Source organism: Perognathus longimembris, chromosome 1, assembly GCF_023159225.1.
Source record: "Perognathus longimembris pacificus isolate PPM17 chromosome 1, ASM2315922v1, whole genome shotgun sequence".
NCBI classification, from domain to species: Eukaryota; Metazoa; Chordata; class Mammalia; order Rodentia; family Heteromyidae; genus Perognathus; species Perognathus longimembris.
The window spans coordinates 74,643,197-74,669,152 of record NC_063161.1 but is presented as its reverse complement, the minus strand read 5'-3'; the positions used below and the strand labels follow the sequence as shown (position 1 = coordinate 74,669,152).

Sequence of the window (25,956 nt, the reverse complement as noted above, 5' to 3'; positions counted from 1 at the left end):
GATGAGCTGTGACACGGTGACAGTGTTGCCCAATTACTTGTTTGTCCCCGGGAGCGGGGGAGGGCTGGGCGGGTGCCGGGAGGCATGGGGAGGCATTTCTGGCAGTGCACAGGCAGGCCTAACGAGGCCCCTGCAGGCGGATGCTGTCAGCCAGGCGCAGGGAGCACACGGGAGGCGGGGGGGGGGGGGGGCTGAGTGGCAATGAAGGCATCTGAGTGCAAGGGGGCTCGGTGGTGCCGGCAGGCTGGGGGAGTCCTCCCCCTCGACATTTCCAGGGACAGGAGACCCTCACAGCTGGTGGTCTGCAAATTGGTCCCTGAGCTGCACCACTGCTTGGAGACTCTGGGGAGGACTCAACCCCGGGCCCGAGGAGGAGGGAGGAGGCAGGACCAAGGGTGCTTGGCGGGTACCTGGGCCAGACCAAGAGGCAAGGGGCTGGGTCAGGGTTCCAGTCCCAGCGTCTCATGGGGATGAGCGCTTCCTGCTGCCAGCTACCCAGAACTGGTGGAGTCCAGGCCCTCCTGCCCCAGAGGGGGCACCGCCGGGCTAGACCCGTGGGTATATAGACATACGCCCCAGGCCTGGCGCTACCAGAGTACAGGACCACAAAATTCTTTTATTTTTACTTTCTGGTACTGGGGCTTGAACTCATTCTCTTTGCTTTCGTGGCTTTTTTGCCCAAGGATGACACCCTACCCCTGTACCATGCCTCTATTTTCAGCTTTTTGGCGGCAGATAAGGGTCACATAGACTTTGCTGCCCGGGATGGCTTGGAACTGTGATCCTTATATCTCAGCCTCCAGAGTAGTTGGGATTATAGGCGTGAGTCGCCACACCCAGCAGGCCCGGGAAATTCTGATCTCACACTGCACTACAGCACCAGGCAGCAGCCCAGGCTCCTAAGATGCATCATCCCCCAACTCCTCACCGTGTCTCAGGGAAAGGGAGGGAGGTGTTCAGACAAGAAAGCACACTCATCCACGAAAGTGCAAGTGCATGGTTCAGGTAACGACAGATCACCGTGGCGCTTCTGGAATCCACCCACAACTTCCCGGTCTCCCTTCTCTGGGAACGTGGAACTGCACGGCACCCACCTGGCAAGCACAGGGCCCTGGGTTCCATCCCCAGGGCACAGAAGAGACAAGTTGCAATGGTATCGCTTCTCCTTTGTGGGTAAAAGGGAAGTAGCCCTGGGGTTGGAGCTCAGGGCCTAGGACTTGGGGGGCAGGCGCTCTACCACTTGAGCCACACCCCCAACCCCTTTTGCTTTTCTTTCTTTGATAAATTTTGCTTTTGCCTGGGTGGCCTTGGACTGTGTGTGATCCTCTCAATCTACACCTTCCAAGTAGCTCGGATTACAGATGGGCACCACCATGCCTGGAGTCTTTCGTTAAGTCTTTCCCCAACAGACACAGAAGATGGTGCACAGAGCTGGGATCCCTGAGATCTGCAGAGCAGACACGAGACAGAGAGAAGGGGCCGGTGGGGTGAATGGGGAGCATGGCCCAGGGCTCAGGGCATGCTGGGGAGGTCTGATGAAAGGCGGGGACACAGGCCAGGATCCGGAATGGCCCGCCCAAATTTCCTTTCCACTCACGGTGGCAAAGTGAAGCACCCAGCAGTGTCCCAAGGGTGCCGGGTGGGGCTTTCTCTGGCACCACCCCAGGCCCATCTACCCAGACAACCACAGGACCTGGCCAGGTGTGGGCCTGCCATGACAGTCTGCCCGTGGGGAGGAGGCACCAAGTCTGCTCTGAGTAGGACAGAGGGATACTGTAAGCATGGACAAGGGGACCAACCGCACACCAGCCATGCACACAGGGGAGGAGGAGGAGGAGGGGGAGAGGGTGGAGCAGGAAGAGGACTGCCCTGCCTTTCTCCTGGCTGGGACCAGGACAGAGAGCCACTCCTGGACCAGGTTTAAGGGAGTGGAGGCGGGTCCGTGTGGACCAGGACCATGGCAGCTCCAGGCAGAGGAGAAAACAAGGAAGGCACGAAGGCTAAAATTAGGCTTCCTTGCAACTGTGTGGAGACAGGAACTTTGGTCGCTGCGAGGAAAAAAAACCAAAACGTTCTCCAATAGAAAAGACTTCACTGTGTGCTCAAATCCGACTTGAGCCTCCCACATGCATGTGCCCAAACCTCACACCTGTGCCCCCAAACCTCACTCAAGCCCTCCCACACCTGTGTCAAACCCCACTTGGGCCTCCCACACCTGTGCCAAATCTCACACTCAGGTCTCCCATACCCATGTGCCCAAACCATACTCAAGCCTTCCCACACCTGTGCCAAACCTCACACTTGAGACTCCCACACCCGTGTGCTCAAACCACACACTTGAGACTCCCATACCTGCGTGCTCAAACCCCACACTCGAGACTCTCATACTTGTGTGCCAAACCTCACTCAGGCCTCCCATGCCTGTGTGCCCGAACTTCACACTCAGGCCTCCCACATCTGTGTGCCCAAACCACACACTTGGGCCCCCCTTCCATACCATGTGCCAAAACTACACGCAGGCCTCACACACCTGTGTAATGAGATTGCTGCCTCAGTTTCTGTGCTGGTGGGGAAGTGTGGATGAAGGTGTCATTCTACAAGGTGACAGGACCGTCAATCACTGCCTGTCTGGCCACGGATAAATCACTCCATGTTTTCTTTTTTAATTACATTTTATTGGCTCTATGTTTTCAATGAGCTCACTGTGTGGTGTGGAGAACAAGCCTGGCAGAAACCAAGCTCCCATGCCAGGAGCTCTCCATGTTCACCCCATTCCCTGCCCTACCAGCGGAGCTGTGATTTGAGGGGGGTGGGGACTGGTACTGGTTCTGGGGCTTGAACTCAGGACCCAAGTGCTGATCCTGAGCTTTTTCACTCAAGCCTGGCCCTTTACAAGTGGTGCTGTGGCTTTTTTCTCATGAACTACAGATAAGAGTCTCACAGACTTTCTACTCTGGGTGGCTTTGAACAGTGGTCCTCAGCTCTCACCCTCCTGAGCAGCTGGGATTATAGGTGTGTGCCACTGGTGACACCCAGCTAGCTGAAGCTATGTCAAACTTGTGATCTCAGCAGTTCAGGAGCTGCTCTGAAGGCTGGAAGTATAATGTATAAGAAATGCTCTGTCCACTGTGTAATTGTGCCAAAATGTATTATGAGGTAGACTAAGCACATTATCTGTAATTATCTCATTTAATTCTCCCCACAGCTCTGAGATGGGTTTGATAACTCCTATGCCAAAGAAAAGAAAATGAAGGTAAGAAGCCTGAAACAGTTCCAGACTCCACAGCCAAGATTCACACTCAGGACTGTGGGAATCTCAAGCCCCAATCCCGCCCCCTCACAGAACCCCACAGCGCAGGTGCACTACCTGGTGGTGGCCCTGCACCGTGGGTCAGGCCCCTCCCATTCACCACACAGAGCCTAGACATCTGGCCGGTGCCCGGTTCTGTGAGGCTCCTGGAGGCTACAGCTGGCCAGAGGCTGGATCAGGCAAAGCACAAGAAAGCAATAAACTCAACTATGTCACTGCCAAAGGAACTGTTGGGAAGCTGGACGCTGGCAACTCATAACTGTAATCCTAGCTACTTGCAGGATTCTGGTTCAAAGGCAGCCTGGGCAGACAAATCTGAGATATTCTTATCTCCAACTAGCAAAATGCTGGGAGTGGAAGTCTGGCTCATGTGGTAGAGCATCATCCTTGTGTGGAAAAAGCCAGGTGGGAGTTCAAGGGCCTGAGTTCGAGCCCTAGTACCTGAATGTATTCGTGCACGTGTGTGCACAGGGGCACACGCAGGGGGGCTGTGGAGAAGCCAGTCTGTAGTGCACACATGCAGAATGCTCCCTCTTATTTGCATCTGCACTGTAGGAAGAGCTGGTCCGAAGACCAGCTTGCTGTGGCCTAAGATGGCTGGAAGTTGAAAGCTGGAGGCCTTGGAGGCTCTTTCCCCATCCTTGGAACATGGCCCTGCTCTACCAGCAGACCACAGCACAAGCCAGGACCTGCTGAGAGCGTCCAGGCTCTGGTCACACCGCAACCTCACAGATGCAGACGATCCACACGGGAGAGCCGAGGCCCCCATCAAGGAAGAGCACGCCTGGCCCCGTGTGCCCAGGGTGTCCACGAGAGGAGTGTGCCCGGCCCTGTGCACCCACGGTGTCCACAAAAGGAGTGTGCCTGGCCCTGTGTGCCTAGGGTGCCCACGAGATGTGCCTGGCCCTGTGCGCCCAGGGTGTCCACGAGATGTGCCTGGCCCTGTGTGCCCAGGGTGTCCACGAGAGGAGTGTGCCCGGCCCTGTATGCTCAGAGTGCCCACGAGAGGAGTGTGCCTGGCCTTGTGCGCCCACAGTGTCCACGAAAGGAGTGTGCCCGGCCCTGTGCACCCAGGGTGTCCACGAGATGTGCCTGGCCCTGTGCGCCCAGGGTGTCCACGAGATGTGCTTGGCCCTGTGTGCCCAGGGTGTCCACGAGAGGAGTGCGCCTGGCCCTGTGTGTCCAGGTTGTCCATGAGAAGCCACAGGACTCTTCACTCCCAGCCACATCTGTGGTACAACTCTTGCTGAAGTCAGTGTTCGCTCTTCAGCGTAATCACATGGAGAGTCACACAGAGCCATCCTACAGAGAGCAGTAGAAACCCCACAGGGATGGCTTCTTCTGTTCCTACCCCGGTTCCTACCACTGGAGACCTGCCTCTATAACCACAGGAGCCCTCCTCTGCAACCACAGGAGATATGCCTCTACAACCACAGGAGCCCTCCTCTACAACCACAGAAGCCCTGTCTCTACAACCACAGGACACCCTCCCCCTGTACAACAGCAGACCTACCTCTAGTAAGAAACTCTAGGCTCCACATACCAACCAACCTGTGGGCCAGTAGACACAGGCTCACAGTGCAGTCTCTGTGTAAGCTGGGCCTATGCACAATAGCCAGGATGTGTGCAGAGGAGAGTAGGGTGAGGAGAGCTGCACCAGCCCAGCCTCTTCCTGGTGAGTTTCAACTCGCTTAATGAAAGCTACTTCTGTGTGAGTGCATGCGTGCGTGCGTGCGTGCGTGCATGCGTGTGTGTGCCGGTCCTGGGGCTTCAACTCAAGACTTCACACTCTTGCTTGCTGTTTTCACTCGAGGCTGACGCTCTACCACTTGAGCCACAGCTCTACTTCAAATGTTTTGGTGTTTAATTGGAGATAAGAGTCTCACGGACTTTCTTGCTGGGGCTGACTTTGAACCACAACCCTCAGATCCCAGCCTCCAGAGTAGCTAGGATTCTAGGCATGAGCCCCTGGCGCTGAGCTTGTTTCCGCTGTTGAAGCACAGCCAGGGCAAGTAGGTAAAGATACTTTGAAGTTGGCTCCAGGCTAAATAAAAGACTGCTGCGCCAGTGTTCTGGCCTGGGCATGGTGGCATTAATGACATCCTGGTGGCCCCAACAAGTGCCACAGGCCAGAACGGAAGCGGTCCAAATCTGAAGTGCACAGCATGGGTCCCCGAGGGGGTGTCAAATCACCGGCACTCCTGAAGTTTCTGGTCTTTTCTTTTTTTTTTTTACAGTATCTGCACGGAATTTATAGCACACCAGAGTCTGCACCTCGCGGTGCTCTTTGAGTCACGGAGACAAACTTAGTTAAATAAATTCCAGGCAGGAGTGTATTTGACTTCTGCACTGGGAAGGAAGGAATTCTTATGTAAGCCACCAAACAATGGTTTTATCTTATCTGAGGAACCTATTGCTGCCTGCCTGTGTGGGTTTTACTGCCAAAATAAAATAAATTGAATCAGCTCACACATGATAACATGCACTTTCCTAACTCCTACTAATTGCTCGGCTAATTGATGTTTGTTGAACTTTCTCCATTTCATTGAGTGATTAGGTACAAAGCTAACAGTTGACATCTGTAGGCGCTTAACTGGCGTCTGTAATTACTGTTAATGTTAAATAATTGTTAGTTAATTGGAGTGGTAACTGACTGAATGGAATCCAGATTGTGAGGCAAAAGAGAAAACCTAGTTAAATAAACATACTTTTTTTTTCCTCTCAGAGAAAACAACATTTTTCTGCCGTTGTCAGAAAGGAGAAAGAATCCAGAGGCCACTGGACAGCCACAGGCTTCCCCCACATGAAGAACTGGGATGCGGGGGGAGGCTAAAAGGAGAGGGCAGGAAGGAGGAGCAGGAGCGAGAAGAGAGAGGAAGAGGGAAAGATAAAAGAAGGGGAGGAGAAAGGGAGGGAGGAAAGGAGAAGAGAGGAGAGGGGAGGGAGGAGAGGCACAGGGGAGAGGACGGGAGAGGCCCTTGTCACCTGACTTCTGCTCAGAGCTCTGGGGCTACGGTTTCATCTCAGTGGCCCTGTCTTGAATTTCCCCGTGTCTGAGCGACGGCACAGCTGGCAGAGCCACACTGGGCCTATGGATGGAATGCGTGTGGTGCATGTGCACACGCGTGTGCTGTCAGTGCTCTCAGTTCAGAGGTGGGCAGGGTGACATGCCCACATGCTCTGCAGCCATGTCCCTGTGCCATCTGTCCCCACTCAGTGGGTCACAGGGAGGCCTCAGGACCTGGGCATCCAGCAAGGACGCTTGCCACCGCCGGGACTTGCCCTGCCATGCACTGTGCACCCCCTGTCCACACCACAGGCACGAGCGTCCCCAGGGGAACACTGGCTGGGGGGGGGGGGAGGCGGGGCATGTGGGGGGTACGCGGGGCACTAGGCCTAGGCTGGAGACATCACAGCACCAGAGCCAGGCATTCTGCAGGGAAGGTCAATTTCCATCACAGAAGGAGCTGATGGCATTTGCAGTGAGGGCAGAGAACCAGCCTTTCCTCTCTCCCTAGCCACTCCTCTCCCCAGCTCCCCAGCGGTTCCCTAGTCCCCAGCAGCTCCTCTCTCCAGAGCTACTCCTCTCTCCCCAGATACTACTCACTCCTCCGCCCCTACCCAGCCCCAAACACCTGGCAAAACCAGACAATTTCCCCACCAGACTTCTGAAAACACAAGAAAAGGCTATGAAATGAAATACTACCAAAAAACAAAACAAAACAAAACCAACCCAATTGAGAGGAACCAAGAGAAAGGAGTGGCACTCTACCTTCCCATAAAACAGGACTTGATCACCAGTACTGAGAAGCTCACCCTGCACAGTTCACTCTGACAGGTACTGAGGAAGTGCGCTTCCTCCTGGCCGCCTTCCACAGACACCAAGGAACAGCCATGGGGCTGGGAGCTGTCTGGTGGCGTGTGGTGGGTGTGGCAGTGTGTTGGTATGTGAAGAGAGGCCGTATGAGGCGCTCCAGGTGTTTACCACAAAGGGATTTTTTAAACAAAGCCATCCCATGGCCAACATATTCTCTTCACATGGGCTTCCTCAGGCCAGGGACTCTGCTGGAAGCACCGTGGTAGCTGCGCGGTGGTAGTGCAGGCCGTCACTCCAGCATCCAGGAGGTGGCAGCCAGAGGAGATGCAGAAGATACGAACAGGGGCCTTGCTTGTGTGTTTTTTTTGGCCAGTCCTGAGGCTTGAACTCAGGGCTTGAGCACTGTCCCTGGCTTCCTTTTGCTCAAGGCTAGCACCCTGCCACTTGAGCCACAGTGTCACCTCTGGCTTTTTCTATATATGTGGTGCTGAGGAATCAAACCCAGGGCTTCATGTATATGAGGCGAGCACTTTTACCACTAGGCCATATTTCCAGCCCCCTTGCTCGTGTTTTGAAACAGAACAAAGGAGTGGCATTGCTATTACACACCTGGTTATTAAACCAGTGACATCACCAGACATTGCCAGGTGCGGGTGGCTCACACCTATAATCCTAGCTATTCAGGAGGCTGAGATCTGGAAGGACTGAATTTCAAAGCCATTCCTGGCAGAAGATTCTGTGAGACTCTTACCTCTAATCACCCAGCAAAAAGCTGTTAGTGGAGATAGGACTCAAGTGCTCTAGCCTCAAGCAGAGAAGGTCAAGCAAGAGCAGGAGGCCCTGAGTTCAAGCCCAAGTACCCTTCCTCTAACCCTAAAGAAAATTTATGAGACAACTGAACTAGCTGATGTCCCAGGCAGCCTGTTCTCTCTTCTCAGGCGTTTTTGTTCCTTTTCTACAAGGTTAACAGAACCACACTGTACAAATACCAGAAGCAAAAGCCTACCGCCCAGTCTCCATAGTAAATCCACCCAGGCAGGGACTGGGCCTGCCTAGCCTGCAGACCTGCCAGGCCCGGCTGAGGTGAAGAGGGAGGTAGCCTGGGATCCACGGTGACAGGGTGGCTAGGGGGGTGGGAGACATTCATACCAGGAGGGAGAAGTCTGAGGCTCTCTCCTTCTGTGCCCCACGTGCCACCAGCCTGGCTCAGGTGAGCGTGTCCATCTCGGGACAGGTGTGGCCTGCCTATGAGGTATGAAGAGGCAGCACCCAGGGCATTCACCAGGGTTGGCACCAACCCCAGTGCTGTCCTGCAATGCTGGCTGCCAGGGGGAGGCTTAGAAGAGACGCATTTATCCATGCGGGGTGAAGGCCCTAGGCAGCGCCGGTCCTCTGGGATGCGCACCACAGTGGAAGGGAGGCTGGGCATACAGGAGGGAAGAAAAGGATAAATTCTGGCTGCAGCCAATATTTTTTTTTCCTAGAACATCCCTCTTCCGCATACATACTCCTGACTCTGGGGTACAGAGCCTGTTGCTCCTGCACAGAGGAGGGGAGGGAGGGCACCAAGTCTCCATTTCCAGCTTGGAGGGAAAATTAATTTTTTTCTTTGGCAGATGGCTGAGTCACAGAGACAGAAGGATTCATAAAACTCACACGAACACCTTGTAAACACTGAAATGCGTCAGGATTAAACAAGGCAACCATGACCTTGATTAAAGTGGAGCTATGGTTTTACTTCTACAGGGCTGACTCTGCCATTTGGAGCCCCCGCTCCCCTCCCCCCCACCACTGGAGATGCGCAGCTCCCAGGGGAGCACCTAGGGGTGCACAGTGAGCGCAGGCAGTTGCATGAGCAATGACGCTGGAGGAATGTGCTTTAAGACAGGAAATAAAAGCCATCAAGAGGCCAGGCAAGGTGGCTCAAGCCTGTAATCCTAAACTACTCAGGAGGCTGAGATCCAAGAATGGAAGTTCCAAACCAGAAAAGCCCGAGGCTCTTACCTCCAGTTAAGCAGCAACAAGCCACTAATGGAGATGTGGGTCAAGTGGCAGAGCACCGATCTTGAGTGAAAAAGCCAAGAGTGGGAGGGCTAGGCCTGGAGTTCAAGACCCAGGTGCTGGTGCATACACACCCCCGCGTGTGTACACACACAGGCATACATGTACACACACGTGTGGGCACACAGAGCTATCCAAAGAAAGGGATGTTTGGGAAGGCCTGGACAAAAGATAATTTGCCTCTCCTGAGCACTGTGGGAATCAATGTGACCCAGGCAAAGTGGAAGAAAGTCCAGGGTGAGTCGCCGTTGCCGTCGGTGCTCCTCTGGGCCGGGCCCCGGATTGTCAGGATGGGAAATCTGGGCCCACAGAGGCAGACAGCTTGCTGAGCCCCCCTCCCTGGCTCTGCCTCTCAGGGCCGACTATCAAAGCCAGCCGGAGATTAGCGCTGCTCCCCTACAGGGACATTTTAACAGCCAAATCCGCTGTCACCAGCAGCAGGAGTGCTGCCTTAACCACCTGGAGGTGGAGGAGGCCTGGTCGGCCTCCCTCACTCCCTCCTGGCCTGTGGACCTCCTTCCCTGCGGGGCTCCCAGCCTGCTGTCCAGGACACAGAGGATTTGAAGATTTCTTTTTCCTTTCCAGTAGTGTTTGTCATCTGGCACAAATGTACCTTTTTTTGAAATACTTTTTATTGCTTTTGGGGAAGAAGAAAAAAGAAACTGGCCACAGACCGGAGATCTGAGTTTGGGGCAGGCGTCTGCTTTATGAGAGAGCTCGCACTGGGTGACCCTGAACGCCCTATCAGCCACGCATCCAGGAAACCAATGCCCTGAGGAACCCACCCCAACCACAGGGGCACAGAAAGATGCTGCACCTGTCCGACGGTCCATTCCCAGCTGAACAGGGAGCCCCTTTTCTCAAGTTGTTTTCCTGATGTTTAGTATCTGAATACTAATCCCCTTCACAACGACCAAAGATGTCCGGTCAGGGCGGCCCCTAATCTCCCCCACCCCTCTGCGGGAGGGGTGCTGGGTACGGGTTGGACTCCAGCACCTGGATCCGACTCTGCCTCTCTCCCTTCCCGTTCCCAACAGGAATTAGAATAGGGCATTAAGGGAAGTGGGGGAGGAGGACAGAGAGGCCATTGGGATGGAAATGAGGGGGCAAAGGAATAATCTGCCATCAACTAAAATGCTTATTTGTGCATGGTTTCCCAAGCCACGCTTAGAAAAAGCCCATGTTGATTTTAGACTACACAAAGAACCCTTAATCCTTTCAAGGCAACTAAATCACCCCCAGAGAAGCCGCTCAGAAGAAAGGCTCCCTACCAGGGGGTGACTATTCACAACCAAACACAAGCCACAAATCACACTGGTAAGTAAACAAAGTAAGAATCAGGGAAATGTTTGATTGGAAATGGGGGGGGGCACACAGGGAGGAGGCAGAGGGAAGGGTCCTTATCTGTCCATCTGTCCATTCACCCACCCATCCCCCTGTCTATCCACCCATCCACTTATCCCTTCTCTTCAGGCCTCAGTCACTCATTCATCTCTATGGTATATTCCAGAAAAGGGAGACACACTCCCAAGGTTTCCCTACCAAATGAGCAGACAAAGGACTCCTCCTCATGTGGTGACAGACTCCCCAGGAGACAAGCCTTGGTGACCTGTTCTGCCTCAGTCTACCCTCTTGTGACTTTTCCTTTTCATAGACACTGCCCATACCCATCAATCCTCTCCTCAAACCACCAGCCAGCAATTACCCACGGTGCCCGTGAACTCTACATGCTCTCAACTGCATGCACACACTCACACAAGCACGCATAATCACACACCTTAGTAGGTTTAGCATTATAGATAAGAAACTCATACCAACTTTCAGCCCATCAAAAATGCGATCAACTATCAAACTCTATTATTAAACTATTACTAACTATCAAACTCTCTATTATGCAATAAATAAGACTCAACAGGACAGTCATCCCGAAAGCAACGGCGGCCATGCGGGTGCGGGCCACCTCTATGGGGAGCGCCACACCAGCGTACTACAGAAAACTGCACTTGCTTACTGCACATTCCAGAGGCATCTGGGAGCTCGAAAGAACCTCGCTAGGAAATGACTTACTCACAAACAAAAACGCTGGCCAAGACAACTACAGACAACTGCCCAGCCCCACCTACCATGACCAGCTTCGACTGGCCATGACCGGCTCTACCTACCAAGCACCCTCCCTGTCCCTGACATCCCGTAGCTACAGCAAACGGCACGCTGGCAAGGGGAAGGCTGGTTTTGATAATTCACGCTTTCGCTTTCCAAAGGTAGTGATTAGAGATTCCTCCGAATTTCATTATTCCTGAAAATACTTCTGACAACCGGAGCCCACAGGGATGCTGCCCTTAGTATGGGGCTGCATCATCAGCCATTCCTCCTGGAGTTTGAGGCACCGAGGGCAGGACTGGGAGATCGTGTATTTCAATCCTGCCTCTGGCTCGGTTATTAGCTGTACAGGAAGCCCGCAACACAGTAACACTTGGTTTACTGCTATCATCTCCTGATAACCAAGCCTCCTGGAGGCCAAGGGCAGGTCCCAGTGCCCAGTGATTAGCACAGAGCAAGCGAGGCTTCTCCAGGGTCTGCCTCCACAGCCAGATAGCAGTGGTTTCATAAGGAAAACCAATCTCAAAAATCACCCTCTGTCCATGTACCACAAAAGCAAATGTCTTCTGTTCTTAAGCCAGAAATGAAAATACATACAGTAGCTCTAGGATAAAAAGAAAAGACTGCACTAGGTTTCTTTCTTTCTTTTGTCCTCCCAGTGCAAGGATGGATGAGACAAATAAGCGTAATGAATGTATGTATTTTTTAAAGCACTACTTTTATAAGAATGAAGGAAGAGTCACCTTACCTTTGTTTACCAGAACAGTGTTGAAGAGTTTTTCGGAGCTAGCATCCGAGGCCTGAAACACAAGAGGGGAAGAGAGGTGTTAGGACTTTGATGAATCCCGACCCGGCTGTTCTATCAGGGAAGCAGCAATTCCCCCAAGCCACCCCTAGGTGGGGCTAGCTGACTGCCTGATGCTGACCTGCAGTGCAGCTACTTACTGGAGAGGGGGAAATCTGATCTTTACGAAGGTGTCTTTATTAGAGGTATTATCTGTGCCAAACATATTTTGATGAGACAACACACAAAGCAATCCGGCTCGTTCACACAGCGACTTTCCAGTTCCACTGACAGGGCACTGTTTTGCAAATGGTCTTTCTGCATGGCGTTTGCAGACATTCCTGGTCTCCGACCACAAATCAGAAATGCCTATTATTAAATGGTAAGTACTTCCTTACTGAAGTGCCAACCAGAAGTCCCAGAAATTAATTTTTTAAAGATTCCTCTGACCCCAAAGGTCCCTGTTTCACAGTAACAACGACCTTGGTGTTCAAACAAGATGCAGGAGGATTTGCCCCCAAACAAACCACCACCGCACTCCTGCTAGTATTACTTGTTCCCTTTGCATTTTCTAGAGATCATGTCTGCTCATTATTACTCTGGCTTTAGGAAGGCGAAATAAGGCTATTTAAATAGCAAGTTTAAATTACACAGTAATGTTCGGGAAAATAAAACATGAAGTCTGTTACGTGGAAGACGCTGTCTTGTTTCAGAGACTGCAAACATTTGGAGGACTTGCAAAATTGAGAACTTATAACAATGCACTCAGAAACAGAAGACAGACGTGCCTTTAATGAGGGTGGGAGATGCTCTATTAATGTTGTTTTTTTGCCATGTATCCCCTTGGGTACAGGGATGTGATCTTGATAAAGTGAAGCACAGAATGTTCCATAAATAAGCAGGAAAGACACATAAGAAATGGGGGACAAAGAAGGTATTCTATTTCTTCTCTCAGGGTTACAATGCTGGAGACGCAACAGCCTGGGTTTATCTGGGGAACATGTTCTAGTTCTTGGCACGTGGGACAGAACAAAAGACAAAGTATTTTTGCTGTGGCTACTTTTCCCTTCATTTCCATTCTAATCTTCTTTCTATACGGGGTGGTTCAGAAGATTAAAAGGATCAAGGCCAGGGGAACAAAAATCACTGCCTGTGCCGCATTAGTAGTCCACCGCACATACCCACAAATGCACATTTAACGTAAGCCCTAGGAAGACAGCCCCCCCTTCTGCTCCATTAATAATAAAGAACAGATTGAAAGCTTTTCTGCCATCCTAAACAAAATTAGACAAATACAGTAGGTTTTCACAGAAACGAACCACTAGAAAACAAAACAAAACAAAAACACGTTAGAGGGAGAAACAAGTTCGGTAGATTAAAAAAAAAAATTGAGCTGGAAAGCCAAAAATCCCACTAAAGGGGTTATTTTACAAGATACGAAGCAAGGTTTGTTAGGCTGTGAGCGGTCCAGTAAAAAAAAAACTTAAGTGTGAGGATTTCATTGAAACCGAATTGAGATTCAAGAATTCCCGTTCTTCAGTGAGAAAGTCTTAGAAGGGCTTGAAATTCTCTTGAATTGGTTGCTACATTCATGGCTTTGAAAAGGAAAGTGCCACAGAATAAATTTGACATATTTAAAAAGGAACAAACAAGCCGAGTCCGAATCACTTTATCAAACTGAAATAACCCTTGACATTTTTGAAATTACCTATTACATGTCTAATTGGCCCAAAGAAATTGGGAAGGAAATGATCCTTTCCCCCACACCCCAAAGCAAAAAGCAGAGGCTGGGAGTCGCTGCTGCTTCCTGGGGGCGGCCTCCACCTGCAGGAGGTGTGCAGGGGGGGCAGGCGCTTAGCTTCGGCCTCTTAGATGCTGGGGCAGGGGCTCTCCCAGAGCTGTCCGATGGCCCTCGAGTGGTCCCCGAGGCCGGGCCGGGCTCGAGGGCCTGATCACCAGAGCCCAGCCGTGAGTGCTCAGGGAAACCAGGTCCGCGCCGCGTTGGGAGGCCTCGCACAAAGGCGCGGGGCCCCGGTGGACTGACTGATCGGTGTCCAAAGCTGGAAAGGCCGCCGCTGATACCGGGGCGCGTTTCCGAGAGGTCCTTCGAGATCCTACGAATCTGAGGGGCTCTGGGTCCCCTCTCCAGATAGGGACCCGCCGTCAGAAAAGCCTCGGGTGCGGGCCGGGGGCAGCCCCGCGTGCCCCCCACGCTCGCCCCGGCGTTTGTACATCCTGCGAGCGCGGGCCCGGCGCCGTCTTCGCGCGCGTGGAGCGGCGGGCGGCGGGACTCGGCCGCATCCCCCGCGGTCGCCGGGCGGATTTCTTCTCCTTTTCCTCGTTAGTCTGGAGGCGCGGCGCGGGCTGCGTGGACGCCCGGGAGGCCCGGCTCGGCGGGAGCGGCTCCCTCCTTTCTTCCCGGGCCGTGCGCTGGCGCGCTGCGTCGCGGGGGCGCTCGGGCCCCCGGTCGCTGGATCGCGGGGGCGCTCGGGCCCCGGTCCCTGGGTCGCCCGGCCGCCGGATCGCGGGGTCGCCCGGCTGCGGGCTTCGGAAAAACGGGGCACGAAGGGCGGAATCCAAACCCCCGGACAAAGCAGGCTCGGTTGCGGCCCTGCATCTCGAGCTCCATCTTTTCTCCTCCTCCTACATCGCGCCGGGGCCACGGCCGACGTTCCCGGAAAAGTTCGAGAAGTGACCCGGACGCGGGACGTCCCGGGCGCGGAGCTTGCCCGTCCCGGCCCGCCCCGGCCGCCGGAGTCGCCCCGCACTCGAACCCCTCGGAACTTGGGCGCTGGGTGCTCCGGCCTCGCCGCGGCCCCGCCGGCTGGGGCTCCGCGCTCCGGGCCTCTTCGCTTCCCGGGATTCCGATCTGGCCGCTGGCGGGGCGGCACCAGGCCCCGGAGGGCTCCGTCCACCCCGCACTCCGGGTAGCCCCGTCCCCTACGCTGGCGCCGGGGCCCCCGCGCCCCGCCGGGCCGAGTCCGGAAAGTACAAAGGCGGCGAAGGGGAGGAAGGCAGGGGCCCGGCGCCCGAAGCCCGCCTCGGCCACCCGCGCCCGCCAGGCGGGCCGCCTCAACAAAGCCCCGTGCCCCGGCGGCCCCGCTCGGGCGCGGGCGTCCGCGATGGCGCCCAGCGCTGCCTTACCTGGTCTCCGAGGAGGGCGCGGCGCCGCCGGCCGGGTCTCGCGGCCCGAGTCCTCTGAGGGGCCCCGCCGCGCGCACGCCCCGCTCCCTCCGAGTCCGCCGCGCCGGCCGATCGCAGCCGCGGGCAGCGGCGCCTCCGGGCGGCCGGGAGCCGGCGCCGCGCGCATCCAGCCCGACCGAGTCCCCGCCGGGCGCTGCCCGCGCCGCTCCGCCTCCTGGGCGCGCCGGGGTCGCGAGGCCGGGCGGGGGCCGGACGAAGGCTGGGCGAGGCGGGGCCGGCGGGCGCGGGGCGAGGCGGGGCCCGGCGCGGGGCTAGGCGCGCGGCGGCGGCGGCGGCAGGACAAAGGAGGCCATGTGCGCGGCGGAGGCGGGGCGGAGGCGGGGCCGGGGCGGCGCGGCCCGGGGTCCCGGCGGCGGGGCCGGGCCTCCCCGGAGGGGCCGCGGCGGCTCCCGGGGGGCTCTCCTGGCTCGCTCGGGTGCGGATCTGCGCGGGGCCGCGGCCGCCTGCTGCTCCGCGGGTCCCGGCTCAGGTGAACTCCATAGGTGGCTGTGGCGAGCGGCTCCGGGTTGGGCGGCGGCCCGGCGGGGCTCGGCCGGCTCGCGGCTCCTGATGCGCGCCCGCGGCGCCCGCTCCCCCGCAGCTCTCGGCGCGGGACTTGGGAGGCTCACGACGCCGAGCCGAGCCGGAGCCGGGAGCCGAGGCTGGGGCCGGGGCCTGGCCGCCGCCCTCCGCCCCGCCCCGCCCGCCGAGCCCCGCCCCTCGCCGGCGACTCCGCCCGCCGGCCCCTCCCCGGGGCCCGGCCGCAGATGCCGTTCCCGTAGCGCTCCGGGCTTTCCGGCACTGCGGCTTCCGAGCCCACCGCCACGCGGGGGAAGGACACGGGGCCGACGGCCATCTGCGGAGGGTCCGGAGGGGAGCGGCCGGGTGGCGGGGCGGAGGGCGCGGGCCCCGGGCGGAGGGGCGCGCGGCGGGTCGTGCCCGGGTGCGGAGCCCGGCGCACGTAGTAGGTGCGCAGCGGCGGTGGGCCGGGGTCTGGGATGCAGCACAAAGGCCTCGGTGCCCGCGCCACCCGACAGCCGCGCGCCCCGCACTCGCCCAGGCAGCCCGGGTTCCCTGGCACGCCGAGGGTAGGGAGAGAATAAAGCGACGCCCGGCCTGGCTTCCAGCCATCTGTCACTGGCGCCCCCAGCCCCGGGGCCGCAGGGCCTGGCGGGGCTTCAGCCCCTGAGGGCGCCCGGAGTGTATGCTCCACACCTGCAGCTTGGAGGGGGCCCCGTCATTGGCGCACCCAGAATGGGGGTGACGACGGCCACTCCCCTTCAGTGCTTTCTTTACTAGGGGCTTCGATAAAATTAATTTGGGAGATAGAGGACCCTGTCTGTTACCCTCCCCACACGGTGAACGCTGTCTAGTGTTGTGAAAGTTATTTTTAAAGGTAGGGGATGGTGCTTTCTCTCCACTTGTATCCCCCGGAGAACTTTTGGGGTGGCTTTTTGAATGACGGAGAAGCACTGGGTGTACTGGCATGCCTGCACACACACACACACACACACACACACACACACACGGCAGCCAAGGCCCGCTGCTGGAGAGAGGGAGGAGGTTCATTCTGAAGCTATTTCTACAACACAGGATAGCTCAAAGGCAAACATTACATTTTCAAGAAAAGACATTAACGCGGTGATTCTTCCAAGCAATCAAGGCAGGGGGGCTTTCTTATCTTCTTGATGTAGTATGATTCATATCACAGGGATGGGATTGTCTGAGCCCCTGCCAGGCCCCTCATGGGGTAAACTGAGGCTCAGGAACATGTAGTGACTTTGCCAATCCACTCTGAGCACCACTGCGCCCTCAAAGTCACTGTGATCAGCCAGTATCTCTAACACACTTAGCATATTAACTCTGGACGTCTGCCTGGACCAGACTGACCCCCTGTGACTGCCTTGCGATGATCTGATCAGGTAAAAGCTGGCCATGCCACGGCTGGGCCTTTCGAGAGCCCACAGAAGGGCAGCCATATTCAGTTCTGGCGCCTCCCTCCTGTCACAGACCACTAACCTCCACCTCAGTCCATTTCTTCATCTCTGTCCAGATGCCCCAACGACTCCATTCTGACCAGTCCAAGTCTCTGTGTCTGTCCTTTACCCCCGGACCCCCCACTCCTTTCTTTGGCAGCACCGTTTGCTGGGCAGGCATTCTACCATGGAGCCATGCCTCTAGCCCCCTTCCTGTTTTCTGGAAGGCATGACTGGGGTGGAGATCGAAGTCAAAACTGGGGCGGGTGGCTATGTAACAGCACCAGAAGAAGAAGAAAACCAGGACAGCCCTCAGGATAACCTTAAAGGGGCAATTCTATCCTGGTGAGAGATAGAAGTTGGAAGATTTGCTATTCTTCTGCACTGAAAGGGGTCAGCTCCAGGGTCTGGGGCATACTAGGTGAGAGCCATAGGTAATTGCTCCGCTGCTCCCTTTTATAGCAACTTTCTCTAAAGAGCCAGGGTCTCACTAAACATCCCAGGCTGGCCTTGAACTTGCAACCCACTGGCCTCAGTACTTCATTGATTTGTGTGTGTGTGTGTGTGTGTGTGTGTGTGTGTGTGTGTATGGTATTGGGGTTTGCACTCAGGGCTTTGCTTGCTTTTGCTAGGCTGGTGCTCCACCACTTGAGCCATACCCCCAGCCCTCTTTGCAAACAGTTTTATTATAAGAATGTAAATCTGTAATCGCAGGAAGGTTGAGACCTAAGGGTTGTGGTTCAAAGCCAGCCAAGGCAGGGAAATCCACGAATCACGCCTCCAATTAACTACCAAAAAGCCGGAAGTGGAGCTGTGGCTCAAATGGTAGAGTGCCAGTCTCAAGTGAAAAAGTTTAGGGATAGCCCTCAGGCTCTGAGTTCAAGCCCAAGTGCCTGTACAAAAGTACAAACTAACAAATAACACACACAAAAAACCAGAAGCATCATTATTTATCTCTCTGAAAAGAGGCTGTCACTGCTCTACTCTTCCTGCTGTAAAGTAAAAGCAGGTACCACTGGCACCTGGCACCCGAGCCGCCACAATTGATGACACAGCCACAGCAATGGAGGAGTAAATAACCAGGAGCGAGCTGCTTTATGGTGCACACTATTGAGACGCTGCAGGGAATAAATATTTCCCAAGTATAGAAGTCGAGAAAAAGAATTTTACTTTCAAACTTCACAGTGTACTATAAACTAGCAATAAGAAAAGAAGAATAAAAAAGGACATAAAATATATCTTACTTAGCAACCAATCTACATTAAAATATTAACACCCAGAACCTGACAGACCTGGGGAAGAAAGGCGGAAGAAGAATAAATTCAGCCCCTATTCCTGTCCTCACTTAGTGCTGGGTCTCACTGCCCTGCTGACAGAGTGTGCCAAGAGGAAGAAGAGAAGGAGGAGGAGGAGAAGGAGGAGGAGGAGGAGATGGCTGCCTGCTGTAACCTGATGTGGCAGATCTCTGTGGTCCTAAGTGAGTGATTGGGCCTGTGACATTCAGGGTTAGAGCACTTCATTTGCTTGTAAGACTTCTCTCTTGTTCTGCCTCACCTACCTGCTATGCTCAAGATGCCAAATCTTCCAGGTGCCCATGGCTCACACGGATAACTCTAGCTCCTCAGGAAGCTGAGATCTGAGGGTTGTGGTTCGAGGCCAGCCCAGGCCAGAAATGAACAGTTGGAAGTGCCTTGAGCAATAAAAGCGCATGGACAGCGCCCAGGCCCTGACTTTAAGGCCCAGTATCAGCACGAATAAAAAAAGAAAGAAAAGAAAAAAGTGGGATTCTGGTGTGTGCAATCCAGGAGCCGCTGAGGGCTGAGTGGTCAGGCGGGATCTGTTGGCATGCCATGGGAATGGTAGTATAGGTGCTCGAATGTGGGGCATCTGAGTGGATGCCCGTCCCTGTCCTAGGGCGTCTTCCCCCGTCCTGGGGTATAAAGGTGACATGGGGAGCCTCCCCCATGGTCTCCTCAGTGGTCACTAGCTCTTGCTGGCCATCTTCACAATCTTCAGGACACAGCTGGTGTCCACGCTGGTGCCTAGCTGCCTAACACTGCTTCTGGCTAATGCCTCATTACTGGATGTTGGGGTCTAAGCATGTACTCTCAGGGGTTCTTCCCGGTCAGAATGGGATGCGCTGCAGTGCTCAGTGAGGCAGACGCTGCCCATTCTCCACTCTTATTTGGGTCTTAATCTCTTCCCCCCTCACGCCCCTCACAGGATGAGAAGGGATGAGAAGATCTACTATGGCCACCTCTAACATTTGCAATGGCTGTGGCTTTCTGCCTAGATGAAAAGATTCGGCAATCGGTTGACCTGGTGGACAAATGCCAGCTATTAACAATCAAATACTGCATTTGTGCCACCGGGGTGAGTCTGCACTTGCTAAGCCCCACCAGCTAGCTCCTCTCAGGCCCATTTGAGGGTGCTGGCTGCCCAGGCGTCAACCCTGAGCTTCCTTCTGCTGTGTCCTGAGAGACGTCCCCACAGTAATACAAGACATATTCCCAAGCACGACCACTCCCTTCCCTAACACCACCGCTCCTCCTCTTCCTCAGACTCTCTGGTGATCACTATTTGTGGTCATCTGCACAGGCAGGCAGATGGAGGAGCAGCAGAAGAGAAGCACACACGTGGGCTGGCTCCATCACTGACAGGTGAAGATGTGGCTCTCGTGTGGCCAGAGGGAAGCCATGTCCCCACTGGGAACAGGACACTACTTTGGAGATGCATGTGTATATTCCCTCACCTGAGCGTCAACACTGGACTCTCACATCACACCTGCCACCACCACCGTCACCACCACCATCACCATCGCCACCCTCCCCTCAGCATCTATCCTTCGATGTAAGAGACAGGTGGATAAGCTATCAACAAGTCGGCAACAGGATTGCCAGCCCTCTCTGCCAACAAAAGAGATTATCTCAAACATTAACTCAGCTATGAAGCTCTTTCTACAAACTGCAACCAGTAGGGGACAACACAGCCTACAGGTACCTGTAGGCTAATGCCAGAACCCAGGCAAATTCTCTCGACAACAATTACTAATTAAGATACCATGGCGACCACCATGGTCTTACAAGGCTGAACTCTTTCCATATGTGCGTGCAGAACTAATGTCCTGACACCTGTGGGCCTGCCTCTAACCTACAGGACATGGAAGAAAACATACTTTGGGGTGTCAAGCTTGAGTACCCAGAAGGCTTAGCAGGTGCTGCTTCCCTGGGCTTGGACCACTATGTTCTAAGGGAGCCCAAGCAGACTTGCAATTAAGAAAACAGGCCGTAGGACTGAAGGCCTCTGAGTTCCCAGTCGCTGGGCAACTGCCTGACAGCCAGGTGTGGTTCCCCCAGCTCCTGCCGCACAAGGGAGCAGCGTCTGCACAGCCGTGTCCAAATTACAACTGTGTGAACAACTAAAGAATCATTGCCTTTGGAGCTATTACATGGATAGGTTCTCCCAAAGCAACCAGAAATCGAAGTGGGCCTCTGTGTCAGGGCCAACATGCAGAGAGGGGAAGGAAGATGAGCCCCATTAGGTCCAGTCCTAATGGAGACATGGAAGGGGGTACAGGACTGCTGCTGGACAGGACACCCACACAGTAAAGGTGGGGCATGCCAGCCACCAGAACAAGAAAAGCCATTGCCACAATAAGGGGCAGTTTCCTATTTCATCAAGGGAGAGGGCAAACTCTGGTCTCCCTTTCTTCTTTGGGGCACTGAACCATGCATATCCCTCTCAGGGTCTTATTTTAATTTTTAATTCACATGGAAGTGTGGTTGAAAGGACTTCAGTTTGTGCACACATGTGCCCTGGAGAAGGCCAAATCTTCCATTGGTGAACACAGATCCCATATACCTGGGAGAGCACGCCAGGTAAATCCCCAGAATCTGGCCGTGAGAAGTTCAGGTTACACCAAGGGCGGAGGGATCTGGGGATCAGACTTAGCTTGAAATCGGCCTCTTGGGTGGGAGGAGCAGGCCTCAAAAATACCATAGGCCTCCACTTCCCCTCCTGTCTGTCTCTCTCGGCAAATCCTGTTTTGGCAGCTCAGGAGCTCCTGGCTTCAGATCCTGTTCCTGTGAACTTTCCACTGGTCCTTGTTGCCAGAATGATGTAAGTTTTTATTTGAGCTTTGTTTAGTTTCTCCAACCTTTCCTGCCCAGGCTGGCTTTGAACTATGATCCTCAGATCTCAGGCCCCTGAGTAGTTAGGATGACAGGTGTGAGCCACCAGTTGTGGCTATTGTCTCCAACATTATATTTTTAGTGTGTTTTATTTGGATGTCTTGGGACTTGAACTCATGGCCTCCTGCTTGCTAAGTGGGTACTTTGCACTTAAACCAAATTTTTATTCTGAAACATGTAAAAGTTTAGAAGTTTGGAAAGCATGACTAACTCCCTAACAACCTGGTCACTTTCCTTAATTTCTCATTACCTTTGAAAGTGTGGACACACAGACCACGGAGCACCGACTGTCACACGTAGACACGCAGTCCATGGAACACCGACTCTGTCACATGTGGACATGCAGTCCATGGAGCACTGACTCTCTCACGTGGTGATACACAGACCACAGAGCACCGACTGTCACGTGTGGACATGCAGGCCATGGAGCACCGACTCTGTCATGTGTGGACACACAGTCTACGGAGCACTGACTCTGTCATGTGTGGATATGCAGTCCATAGAGCATGGACTCTGTCACATGTAGACATGCAGTCCACGGAGCACCGACTCTCTCACGTGGTGATACACAGACCACAGGGCACCAACTGTCACATGTGGACATGCAGGCCACGGAGCACCGACTCTGTCACATGTGGACATGCAGGCCACGGAGCACCGACTTTCTCACGTGTAGATACACAGACCACAGCACCAACTGTCACGTGTGGACATGCAGGCCACGGAGCACCTACTCTGTCACGTGTGGATATGCAGTCCACAGAGCATGGACTCTGTTACATGTGGACACACAGTCCACAGAGCACCAACTCTGTCACGTGTGGACATGTAGTTCACAGAGCACCGACTCTCACATGTGAACACTCAGTCCACGGAGCACTGACTCTGTCATATGTGGATATGCAGTCCATGGAACACTGACTCTGTCACATGTGAACACGCAGTCCACGGGAACACTGACTCTGTCACATGTGAACACGCAGTCCATGGAGCACTGACTGTCATATGTGGATACGCAGTCCATGGAACACTGACTCTGTCACATGTGAACAGGCAGTCCATGGAGCACTGACTCTGTCATGTGTGCACACGCAGGCCACAGAGCACCGACTCTGCTGGTGGGCCCATGGTCACAAGGGAGTTAGTGAGGGAGGGGTGGAGGGGGCTTCCTGGCGGAAGCATGACAGCCAGGGCTCCGCAATGTGGTTTTGAGAATTTGCCTAAACAAAAGCAAGTGTCTGCTCTCTTCTGCTCAGTTTTTTTCCTTCCTAATCTATCAAATGGGAAATAAATGTACCCATCTCAGAGCTGGGAAGATTGAATTAGCTAGCATAGGATCCTGCATATGTTAAGAATTTAATAAATATATGATTATTGTTTTGGTTTGTTGGAGATGCAGTCTGTCTGTGTGGTCCAGGATGGCCTAGAACTTGTGATCCTCCGACCTCAACCTCTGGAGAGCTGGGACTGAAGGAGTGCATACTGCACCTGGCTATTACTGTTGCTATGCCTCCTCCTTGTATGCTTTGCCTCCTCAGTTCCACTTTGAGGTGATCTGATTGGCAAGTGCCTTTGGTCACACCAGCTTCACATTTCCATGGAAACACTTCGTTAGTGTCTGTGGCTCTGGACACCACGCAGGGGGTGGGGGTGGGGTCCACCCTGTACCCTGTGCAGGACCGGTGGCAGAGGTTACCAGTGACCACAGGCATGGTGCCAGGAGTTGCAGCTCAAGGTAGGTGATAAAACACTTGGCTGGCACAAGAAGAAAATCATCACTCCTCTCCGGCCCCCTCCCATCTGGGCCCTTCCCTCCCTCCTCTATCCCACCCTCCCTTCCTCCCTCACTCGCTTGCTAGCTCTTCTGGTGCAAAAGGAGGCTTTTTAGCCTCATTAAATGAAACCTTATCTCTGAAAAACTGCACTCCTCCACGAGTGACAAGAGCACCTAATCTCATTTTCTGACAAGTGATTCTGACAGCACCTTCCTTTTGATTTCTGAGATGCAGAGTTAGACATATATTAACCTGTCAGTCATCATCCCCCGGAAGGGAGAGAGGGAAGAGGGAGGGTGCAATGAACGTTTGTGAACAGGGCGGGACAAGGGGCCGGGTCACCCGCTTTAAAACCTGTGGCACTCCACATCAGGATGTTCCTCCCCGGCCCCCTTCCCTCCCTTCCGGGCACAGGAACATCTACAAAGGGCTCTGGAAGCCGCTCAGTCAGGGGGCCTGTGGGGCAGACACGTGGACCCCAGGCCTCGTGGTCCAGCAAACGGGACCATGTGGTCCTTGAGCCAGACACCTCAGGTTAGAATCCCTGCCCTTCCTTGTCAAGTTTGTTTAGTGATACACAATTTACTATTATTATTATTATTTAGGTGGTGGTGGTGGATGGAGCTCAAGGCCTCGCTTCGCTGGGCAAGCACTTCACCGCTCAATCAAGCCCCTCAGCCCTCTGCACCGTTTCTGGCTTTGGTGTTGTTTCCCAGGGAGGGGTCCGGCCCTCCTGCCTGGGCTGAATTTGGACTGGGCCCTTCCGGTCTCCACCTCCCTCGTCGCCAGGGTTACAGGTGTGCCCTGGCCTTCATGACCGAAGACCCCCCGCCCCCCCCCGCCCCGTGGGACGGGAGGACTGTCTGTCCTGCGCTGGCGAGCAGTGAGGGGAAAGGCCACCTTTACTAGGGCACCAGCGCACACACAGCGGGGACAAACCACGCACGCGCAGAGCCATTCCTTCCGCTGAGGCCTCCAACACGCACGCGCAGAACCTCATTCCTTCCGCTGAGGCCTCCAACACGCACGCGCAGAACCCCACTCCCACTGCTGAGGCCTCCAACACGCACGCGCAGAACCCCACTCCCACCGCTGAGGCCTCCAACACGCACGCGCAGAACCCCATTCCTTCCGCTGAGGCCCCCAACACGCTGTCAGGCACCTGGAGACAGGGCGGCAGGGGAGTGACAGGGATCCTGCTGTCAGCACGAACGACATCAAGTGAGATGCCACTGGGTTCAGAGGCTGTGGGGGACTCGGGACACGGGGCAGGCAGGCCACAAGGGTAACAAGCGAGCAGGCATCACCACCAGTCTACATAAAGCCATGGCAGAGGACAGCGAGACAGGACAGGCTGGCCAGCCCAGTCCGGACCCTGCCCCGCACAGCCCTGGTCACCTAGGGACCACCCCCCACCCCCGCCACGCTCCACTAGCCCGCACAGCTCTGGTCCCTGAGTGATCGCCGATGCCCCCCGGCTTCCTTCAGGACAGCCAGTGCCACAGGCGCCCTGGCACTGAGCCCTTGCCCTGCTTTTCAGAAGTCATGCCCAACTTCTAGAAAGCCAGTGACTGCCACCCACCCAGGCTCCAGAGCAGCAAGGGGAAAGCAAAGGGTGTCCTGGGTCTGTGTGGTTCGTGAGGCTGAGCAGGATCCAACAGGGGCCTCCTCAATTACACTCCAAGAGCTCCTGCTGTGGGTCCCTCCCTGTTTGGAGTTGTAGGCTATCCCTCCTTCTACGTTTCTATGATGGCATATCATGGAATGGGTGGCACGCCCCTCTCTTGGGATGGTACCCCCCCTCCCTTAGTGCTTGTATCTAGAATGAATGAAGTAGCCTTCTGCCCATTCTCCAGCCTCTGCTGTCATTCCCAGGTCCTCCCTCCCTCCCTTTTGCTTTGAACCGCTGAGTAGCTAGGATTGTAAGCACGAGCCACTGGGGCCTGGTGTTACCCCCTTTAGAGCAAGGACCTGTACAGTGGCCAGTTCCCGCCTCCTCTGTGGACCTGTGGCATGACCAGTTCCCACCTCCTCTGTAGACCTGTGCAGTGGCCAGTTTCTGCCTCCTCTGTGGACTTAGGATGCATGTCCACACTCCACAGCTCAGCAGCTTTGGTGCAGCTGTGCCCATCCTGAGCAGTGGTCAATTGTGTGGAAATAGTTGTGTGTCCACTCAGTGTTTCCCTGCCTATAACTGTGTGAAAATCTGCTGTCCCCAAGTGCATAGCCCAGGGAGTGGGAACAGCACATGCTGTGACCGCGCTAGAGACAATCTGGACTCAGAGGGGATGTGAGGTACAAGCCTGAGCTCCATGAATCCTCAGAAGGCAAGGGTTCTCCTCCTTGGCCTGCTGGGACCACAGCCACACAGGTACCGAGGGTTGGGAGCTGCGAGGTGCATCTCAGGCCCTCACCAGCCACTGACTGCCAGCCCTTTCCCTTCCTCCACACCTGAGTGGTGTCTGGGCTCCATGATTGCTGCCGGCCGCATGGGCTGGTGAAGACACTCAGTAGCCAGGCCAGGGGCCAGCTCCGTGACATCAGTGTCTGCCAGTGACTCTCAGAAGGCCCTCCAGTGGTCAACCTCCCCCTGCTATGAACAAGCCCCATCTGCAAGAGGATGGCATGCATGCACAAAGCTGTAAAAGCAACTCCCTTAAGCTGTGTGCTCACTCTTATAATCCCCACTACTCCAGAGACTGAGTACCAAAGAATGAAGTTCAAAGCCGGCCTATGCACCAAAGTCGATAAGAGTCTTAT

The 25,956-nt window shown here is 54.9% G+C and overlaps 1 protein-coding gene across 3 annotated transcripts in view; it reads right to left on the bottom strand.

Moving 5' to 3' along the window:
• Nucleotides 1-25,956, bottom strand: part of Auts2 (activator of transcription and developmental regulator AUTS2) — an 830,583-nt gene that overhangs the window by 42,339 nt on the left and 762,288 nt on the right. For all 3 annotated transcript variants that reach the window (XM_048369549.1, XM_048329288.1, XM_048329291.1), the window contains exon 6: nt 12,037-12,088. In XM_048369549.1, coding sequence (XP_048225506.1) covers nt 12,037-12,088 — 52 coding nt within the window. The remainder of the gene's footprint in view (nt 1-12,036; nt 12,089-25,956) is intronic.